The 9,442-nt window shown below is 36.2% G+C and overlaps 1 protein-coding gene across 10 annotated transcripts in view; it reads left to right on the forward strand.

Annotated features, from left to right (window-relative positions):
• The window catches only part of ITCH (itchy E3 ubiquitin protein ligase), a 102,301-nt gene extending 96,083 nt beyond the window's left edge, over positions 1-6,218 (forward strand). For all 10 annotated transcript variants that reach the window (XM_081559823.1, XM_081559827.1, XM_081559821.1 and 7 more), the window contains 2 exons: positions 1,236-1,308; positions 3,612-6,218. In XM_081559823.1, the coding sequence (XP_081415949.1) occupies positions 1,236-1,308; positions 3,612-3,711 (173 nt within the window). In that variant the 3' untranslated portion in view covers positions 3,712-6,218. The remainder of the gene's footprint in view (positions 1-1,235; positions 1,309-3,611) is intronic.
• The last annotated feature ends 3,224 nt before the right edge of the window (positions 6,219-9,442 follow it).

Genomic DNA, 9,442 nt, shown 5'->3' on the forward strand with positions numbered 1-9,442 from the left:
TTAAAAGGCCTCAGACCTTTTAAAAGTTGAAATAGGTTGAAAAATAGGAACAAACGTGCAGAAGTCTATATGAACATTGTTTGGTTTAGGGGCAGTGTCAGATTGAAAACAATAGACAGCCTAAAATTTCAGTTTATGTTTACAACATGATGTCTTACAAGTCCATAAAATTTTAGAAAGCATCCAGGGTAACTTATATTATTTGTCAAATAGCCTTTATCAATGAAATTCACTGAGAAGCCTTCATTTCATATTTCTCTATTTTAATATTTGATTCAGTCTATTAAAAGTAATCCAGACTCTACTGTTATATACTAATTAGCACTATTAAACTTGTCATCTGTGTGGCTAGAAATGCTATAATATATTGAGAGAATGTGCAGTACATAAACTAATAATTTCAAGCTTAATTATTATTTTAGCTATCCTGTTTCATAATGACCATATCTTATGTTACTGGGCTTTTCACATAACTACTTAAGAAAACACGAAGTGTTAGTAGATGCAAAAGTACTACCAATTTATATTTGTATTGTGTTTAGTCAAGTGGAACATGAGAAAATTCTTTGGCTTGACTTATCTTACACGTGGCAGAACATTAATTGTGCCTGGTGCTGTCTTATTCAAAAGTCCAATAGTACTTCCAATCCTTGTGACCACCAATAAATGCTGCTTAGGGGGCAGTAGTGATGTTTTTAGAAAACCAGTACTAAAAGATAACCATTAACAGCCGACTCAAGATAAATGAGAGGCAAGAATTGGGTAAAAAGTGTGTAAGGGTACACCCTACAGGACCTATTGAATTCACTGGGTAGTTTACATTTTCTAAAGTTTTCACAGTTTTCTATTTAAATCAAATTTTATAAGACAGTGAGTTTTAGTTTCCCTGTTTAAAATTGAAATTAAACTTTTTATGCATTCTATTCTTATGTGAGATATTATTAGTTACGGCATTCTGTTGTTATAGCTAAGGGATATAGATGAAACTACATTTTCTCCTCCTTAGCATGCATTAACAATATGGTTCTCAAACTTGAGCACTCATCAGAATCATCTGGAAGCTTGTTAAAATATTGTTGCTGAGCCTCACCCCTAGAGTTTTTGATTCAATTCAGTTGGAGCCTGTGTATTTTGTAATTTGTAAGTTCCCTGGTGATGCTGATACAGCTGAATTGGGGATAGCAATTTGAGAACCACTACACTATCAAACTGTTGATGATTTCACTATATTTTAGGGAGCAATGGGCCACAGAAGTTCTGCATTGAAAAAGTCGGGAAAGAAAATTGGTTGCCTAGAAGTCATACCTGGTAAGTAAAATCAGAAAGAGTGTTTATGTATAACTGAAACTCTTTATTATTCACCTGAAACTAACACAATGTTAATCAACTATGCTCCAAAATAAAAATTTTAAAAAGTGTAGAAAATAGCCTTTTCTCATTTATCTTGTATGTACTAAAAGCATGTTAGAAACTAGAAATGAAATATTTTCCCCATGGTATTGAATTATTTTTAACAGCTTTAGTGACATATAATTTATGTAACAAAAAACTTACCCATTTTAATCTAGTAATATTTAGTAGATTTTCAAAGAAGTAACCATCACTACAATCCAGTTTTAGAGTATTTCTGTCACCCCAAAACAATCCCTGTTACCGATTTACAGTAAATCCCTTTTCTCAACACTGCATTTTTTTTTTTTTTGAAATGTGATATTTAGAAAACACTTTAACATTTCTCTGTAGGCAGAAGAAGAAATTAAATCTAGGTAGCTATAGAGAGAGATACTCGTAGCATAGTGACAGAAATAATGTTTTCTTATTATAAATGTAGTTTAACCACATTTCCAACAATGTACAAAACTAAAAACCCTTATCTTAACTCAAATAAAAAATGTCAGAATTCAATGTAATGCCAACAATATTTGCACTTTATTTTGTGAGACATTTCAGTGGTCATATATAGACTTTGCTGGACATTTGTGTATTTTTCCTATCTGCCCTTTTTATGCTCTTGTGTGCGTTTTTGTATTTTCATTAATAGACTTTAAAACAGCTTGGCATGTTTGTTGAAGAATCAGTTGACCATAAATATGTGGGTTTATTTCTGAATTCTCAGTTCTTTTACATTGATCTGTAATATTTGTCCACAATGACAGTAACATTGTCTTGATTACTGTATCTTTTCAGTAAGTTTTGATATTAGATATGCAGTCTCCAACTTTTTCAAGATTATTTCTGCTCTTCTGGGTCCTTTGGATTTCCATATGAATTGTAGGATCAGCTTGTCCAGTTCTGCAAAGAGATCAGCTGGGATTTTGATACAAATTGATTTGATTAGTTTGGAGGAGTATTACCATCCTAACAGTATTATCTTCTGATTCATGAATATCGGGTGTCTTTCCCTTTATTTAGATGTCTGATGTATTTAAACAGTGTTTTGTAGTTTTCATTACGTAAGTCCCTGCATTTCTTCTGAAAAATTTATTCCTAAGTATTTTATTCTTTTAGAAACTATTATAAATGGAATTGTTCTCTTAATTTCACTTAAGATTATTCATTGCTAGTATATCGAGATACAGTTGATTTTCTTACACTCATCTTGTACACATATATTTTGATTTGACCTTTTGTCTCTTTTTTGAAACTTGGAACACACTGTGCCATTACATTATTGTGAACAGCTTATCTCAGTCATACGTGAAAACCAGTCTCATTACTTTTTCAAGTTCCATGTTTCTATTTGTTCATTTCTATAACTGTAAATTTATTTTACCTTTGTGGATACATTATTTCTTCTGTTACCAAATATCTGTTGAGTGAGTGCTCAGTCATGACTGACACTTTGTGATCCTATGAACTGACTGTAGCCTTCCAGACTCTTTTGTCCATAAAATTTTCCCAGCAAGAATACTAGAGTGGGTTGCCATTTCCTCCTCCGGGGTATCTTCCCGACCCACCCAGGGATCGAACCTGTGTCTCCTGCATTGGCAGGCAGCTTCTTTACGACTGAGCCACCTGGGAAGCCCGCCAAGTGTCTACCTGAACCTTATCCTGAAACTACAGCAGAGGCCAAGGCTTCAGGACCGAGTCACTACCTGTTTCCTTGTGAAAGTGTCCTTCATATGCCCCCAAATTAGAAGAGTCCTGTAACAACTCACAGTTAAGAATAAGAGAAAGTCAGTAGGACTAGCATATTAGATATGAGAGCAGAAAATATTTTTATTGTTAATGGGGTATATTTAAAACCTTTTGATAAGAGACCTATGACCCACAAAGCCTAAAGTATTAATATTTACCATCTAGCCCAAACAGCAAACGTTTGCTGGCCACGTTTGATTATAGAGTGAATGGGAAAGTTTAGAGGACTAGCATTTTACTGAGTACCTGTTGAGCATCTGGTACCATGCTATATATGCTTGTTTCTTCATTGTATCTTGAGAGGTAAACACTGTTAACTCTCATTTTACCAAAGAAAAAAACAGAGAAGTTAAAAACAAAAACAGGTGCCCAAGGGCCCAGTAACAGAGCTGAGATTTCAACCTAATTTTGCCTGGCTTTGAAACCATTGTAAGTATATATCCTTTTCTCAAGGTAACAATTCTTACTTTTAGTTTTAACCGCCTGGACCTGCCACCCTACAAGAGCTATGAGCAACTGAAGGAAAAGCTGTTATTTGCTATTGAAGAAACAGAAGGCTTTGGACAAGAGTGAATTCTGAGAGCCTGCACCACCAAAGGACAAGAACTCATTTGCAGCATTTGTCCTTTTCCTTCTTTGCCTATTGCACACTTGTAAAATTGGACTGTGACTGTTTAGAGCGTTACCTTGAGTGAAGTAAATTAATGTTATCATTGAGATGTATCTCCCAGTGATTCTGGGTTTCTTCTCAGTGTTTTCAGAAATCAGATCTGCAAATGACTTAGTCATAAACCTTACTTACCATGAGATTAACACAGCAATGAAATCTGCCTTGTCTTATTCCACTAGATTGTTTTCTTAACAAAAAATTTGTGTATGTGTCTCAGAAGTCTCACTTAGGTTTTTTTTCTTTTAGAGATTCTGAAAATATGGAGGGAAGTCCCTTGGTAACTAAAATATGTAAGCTCTACCTATTAAGCCTCATGGAAAGAGTTATTTGTTGAAAACAGCCCAGCTTCTGGGAATGTGAGCAAACTTCCGGCTTGTGCTCTCCCTCGTCTTTCAGCCTGGCCTGACTGTTGTTTTTCCAGAGCATGAAATCCATGCATCATTTGATGTTATCCCTAGAAAAGACTAGATTAGACTCTTGTATCTCTCCACAGAGTAGTTTTGTTAATTTGAATTCAGAGAGAAGTTGGTCCCAGTCTGCAAATGATGTAACACTCTTCATTTGGAAGTTTGATTGTTTTAATTGCCTCACAAATACTAAACTTCACAAACAATATTGACACTATGCTGCCTTCACTGTACAGAAAAAAAAAAAGTTAGCCAATTTTTGGAATTAATTTGGTGAATTTATTGAAGGCCATCGACAGTTTTTGTATGTTCCTGTATATCAATTCCATCTTTAAATTTTATCATAATCCAACAACTCCATTTAACTACCTCTAAGGAGTTCAAATTAGAGTGCTTTCTAATCCAAGTAGAGGTCAATGAAATATCTATAAAATCACATTTTCATTAGGGAGGAAGAGCTGTAGTACTGGCTAAAAAAGCGAGTAATACATTTACAGCGATACATTTCTAGTAACCACGGAAATGTATTGTCTGTGTAAATTAAAACTTCACAAATTGACAATTTCTCTGACAAATGTTACAGTAGTTACTTCCATTCTTTCTTGTCCTGATTTGGATTTTCTGTTCACCTCTAACAATTTTAACAGGTTTTTCCCGTGACTATTTAATATTAGATTGCTCTGTTAGTTAACTGATTAAGGCACTTTGACCTTCTCTGTGGTAATTTTTTTTAACTTAGCCTGCTTAGACTTAGCAAGATGACTGCTGTCAGAGGACAGCGGGAGGAAGCCTAAGCCAGCTGAGTGCCTATCATAACTGAACTCATAACCTAATATGTCATGAAATAGGGACTTGGGCAGGTTTCAGTAGCATAGCATGAAAAAGTAGCATTGAGCCAAAAATAAGCAAATAGCAAACCCCTGTTCTATTTGGAAAGGAAATAGGGGTTTTTGTCCCTAACTACTCTTCCTTTTACATCTTGAAACAATGACAAAAACACTTTTAAACTTGTGTATCTGTATTCTAAAACACTGCCATCATAAAGCAGACATGTGCGTGAAAGGGTTGCCTCATCCAGAAATTGCTAGTGTAAAGGGAGAGATTGGGCTCCCCCCAGTCCTATCTTTATTTTGATTTTATTCTACATACTCTAGGAAATGTACTATGGTCTCTAAAAGCCCTAGTTTTCAAAGTGACTCTGCCTTTTTGTTGGTAGGGGCAAAAAACACTATTGCTTTGTCTTACAGAGCGAATGTCTGCCAACTACCCATTCGTTATATGTCTGAACTTTGGTAATATATGGCTATGGAGATTAAACCTTCTATAAAGACTTCCTATTGAGGTGAATGCTCATATTGAAATGTAGTTACCTACAATATTTACTAGAGATTTATGAGATTAAATTAAGAGATAATGTAAGAAAGTAGACTTTTTTGTTCTACATAATGCTTGATGATTCATTTAGGGACCTAGAAATATTGTGCAAAAATGTATAAATATCATCCAAAAGGCTTTCTGCCCTATATTTTTAAAATACAGAATAGTTATATATGAAGTAGTCCTGGCCCTAGTTCTATAGGGCTTGGCTCTTTAATATTTTTATGGAAGAAATGTTTAGTTCTGGAAAAGGTAAATGCTTGTATATATTTTTGCAGCCTGGGATCTCCCTTACTCCATTTCTTCTTTAATTTAAATGGCCACATGTATATGTCTTTCCCTGCTGTGTTAGGAAAATGGGGGCTGGATATCCCAAGAATCAGAGGTTATATAAAAATACTGCAGATAGACAGCAGACATAAATATCTACCAAATGCTATGTTAAATTTTGGTCCAAACTGATCATTTGGAAATAGATTTATTGTAAGTGTTTAATTAGAGCAATTTCTTAAATCTGAACTAAATTGCTTTTAGAGTTCTTTTTCTTTGTAAGCATTGTAAATGCTAATAAATCCTGTTAATTTTTTTACTGCATGTTATGTTGAAATAAAAACAAAGTAAAATGAGCAATTGTCTTATTCTTCTGCTCTTTTGGGAGGTTGGGGAAGGCAGTGTTTCACATAGCCTGGGTGAGGAGGGAAGGACCTTACTTGTTTTATCAAATAGATTAAAACTGGTCCAGCAGCTCATAATAATGAGTTCCTGCTCTGGCTTTTATGATCTTAAATCAAAGTGCAGGAGAATTTTAATTTCATAAGACTTACAATAACTCTATTTAAAAGTTCGGGTACTAATTTTTCATCAAGAGATTGACATACCAATGTCATTTCATCAGAAATTTTAGTGAAACATGACTCACCAGCCCATAGAGTTTCATCCTAAATCAACTATGTCAATTAAGCCCATTCTGCCAATTTTTTATTTACCTGGTTAATAACTTGAAATGTTACTAGGGATGACTTGTGGAATTAGACTTCTGTTTTTATATCCTTCCTTGTTTTGGATGTAACTCCATCCTTTTAAATTCCTTTAGGTTAACTACTTCTATTTAATATTGTTGGCATCTCCAGCCCCCCTCATTTTTTTTTTTTTTTTTTTAGTTGCTTTCAGGATTATTTGTATATATGCTATGCTTTTGTTAACCAAAAATGGAATAGCAGCACTGGATTGTATATTATTGTATTGGAGTTCCTTTGTTTTCTTAAATTGTAATTTCAAATATTCAGGTAACTCTACAAATACCATAGGGAGTCAAGTGCTGTTATAAAGGTCCTGCAGGGGGCTCCTTCACTTGCATTTCCTTAAAAGATGTAAGACTGTTTACAATTAAACTTTTTGGTCCTTCATTTGCACACTTTGCTATTAGTCTTGAATAAGGTTTTCCTCACCTGCAGGGAAGCCTTTTATGTAACCAGAACGTATAGATTTCTCCCCCTCTGCTTTTGTAAGTGGGCAAGTTACTGCCTGTCTGTGCTTGGAGTAGATGAGAGAAAAACTAGAAAGACTTGGGTGAGACTGGAGTTGGTGCCTGTGTTGAAGAGAACCAAAATGAAGATGTCTCCTTTTCTGGCGCAACTAAGGGTGCCCTAAGACAGGATCTCAGCCACAGGTGCTCAATAGAAAATCACCAGCTAGTTAACAAGACTTTTTCTTATTAGGAAACCAAGTGATCGTGCTGTTATTTAAAATTGACCCAGTGGAAAGATGCTAAGGGAAGTGGGTTTTGTTTTTTTTTTTTAATTTATTTTAATATGGTGATCTAGCAGTGACTGGAAGACAGGTTCCTTGGAGATCCTTCAAAGTAGACCATATCGTATTTAATCTGTCCTATGTAAGCAGCTAGGAAGCTCTAGTTTCACCGTTGCTAAGGAAAAGAGGGAAGATGTATTTCCCCCAGCATGAGGAAATCTTCCCTGGGAAAATAAGTAGTTATTTTTACTGAACATTTGCTTTCCAGCCCCAAACTCTTAAAGCATCGAACTGGAACTCGACTGTGACTGACTGCCTGCTAGTCTCTGGACTTATAGGAAGAGGATCTCACGTTGTAGAACTCCAGAACAGAAACTGCTGTCCCAGCTCATTTCATTGGTCAATTCCCATGTGTCTGTAAAGCTTCTTTGTGGTCAGGACATTTAGGGGGAGGATCCATGGGAATCTTTCAGGTCTTAAGTGAAGACCTAGAAAGGACAGTATTGGTCCCCCATGAGCAAGTTTCCATTGTGCAAAGATGCTGTGAGCCTCAGGGTTTCCTCAAAGCAACTCACAAGGAAGGGCTTTGAAAAATTTTAGTCACTCTTGCAGATAAGTGAAAACAGCCACGCTGTTACTGTCCTCATTTCTAATTCAGACCTCTTCTGTTTGTCTTCTCTATCCTAGCAACCAATATCACACCTCTATTCACTTATCCGGGACAACTCTCTGCATTTAGTACTATATCCCAAACACTCAGATATGTGACATGCACTGTCATTTAGTGTTCTGGTCACTTTCACAGACAAATGATCATCTCTGTTTTAAAGAACATAGGTTCAACATGATTGAGAAACTACAAGTGTCCCCAGCTGTTAAATGGCAAGAGTACAAATTGGAATCCAGGACTGTCTGACTCCAAAGACTGTGTGCTTAAACATTTTGCTGTACTTCTACTTAACAGCAACTCTGGGAGCCTTTCATAACTAGTTCAGCTGTTTCATCTAATTGGTCTTCAAATCCTGTTAAGTCCATCTCCAAAACTTGAGAATCATTTCTTTCAGAGCTGCCCCCATTGCCACAGCCCGCATCCTTCTTCCCTACCCTCACTGACTTGTCATTACTTTCATTCTCTCCGGTCCGTTTGTGCTGCCTCAGAATGATCTGTGGAAGACTTTGGTCTCAAATAGTTCCCCCCAGTGTTTCCTCCATTCCACAGAATATTAATTCCAAAACTCAAAAGTCTATCACTCAAAGCCCTAACTACTTCCAACTCCTTCCAACGCCTCCTCAATTCTTACTCTGGCTCCAGCCAGTCACATGAACTATAGACCATACCCCCCCCCTTCTTTTTTTGCTTTTATGATTATGATCTTGTTCAATTCATTCACCCTCTCAGTCTGGTTCACCATATGTAAGATGGTGATGATACTCCTGTGCTTATCTTGGGGTCCAGTCATTGTATTCTTCCCCTTGCTAAACGCTTTTCTAATGTTTCCCACATTCAATAATCATTTCTTTATGTCCAATCCTTTTTTAAAAAACTTTACTTTGAAATGATTTTAGATTTACAGAACTGTTGCAAAAACAGTACAGAGAACTCCTGCACAACCCTTCACCCAGGCTTTCCCCAATGTTAACATCCCATATAACTTGGTACAATTATAAAAACTTGACCATCAATAAAATAACTCAACTTTTATACTAAACTTTTTAAACCTTTATACAGCTGTCACCAGTTTTTCCACCAGTGTTTTTCTAGTCTCGTCCAATCTGTGACAGTTCCTCATTCGTTCCTAGTCTTTCATGACCTTGATATTTTCAAGAGTGTTTCCCGGGCACGTTGTAGAATGCCCCTCAAGTTTAATGTTTTCTCATAGTTAAGGCCATGGATTTTTGTGAAAAGAAAAAAAACCGGAGGTGGTGCATGCACCCTTCGTGCATGGACGTATGACTATGTCCCGTTTCCAGCTATGTTAACCTGGACCCTCTGGTTAACATGGTGTCTGCCAGGTGTACTCATTGTAAAGTCACTATTCAGTCCTGTTAACGTGCGGATGCCCATGGAAAGAGAACCAACCAGGTCCTCCCCAACTGAGGC

This window comes from Giraffa tippelskirchi, chromosome 13 (assembly GCF_054371585.1).
Source record: "Giraffa tippelskirchi isolate mGirTip1 chromosome 13, T2T-mGirTip1v1.2.pri, whole genome shotgun sequence".
In the NCBI taxonomy this organism is placed as follows: domain Eukaryota; kingdom Metazoa; phylum Chordata; class Mammalia; order Artiodactyla; family Giraffidae; genus Giraffa; species Giraffa tippelskirchi.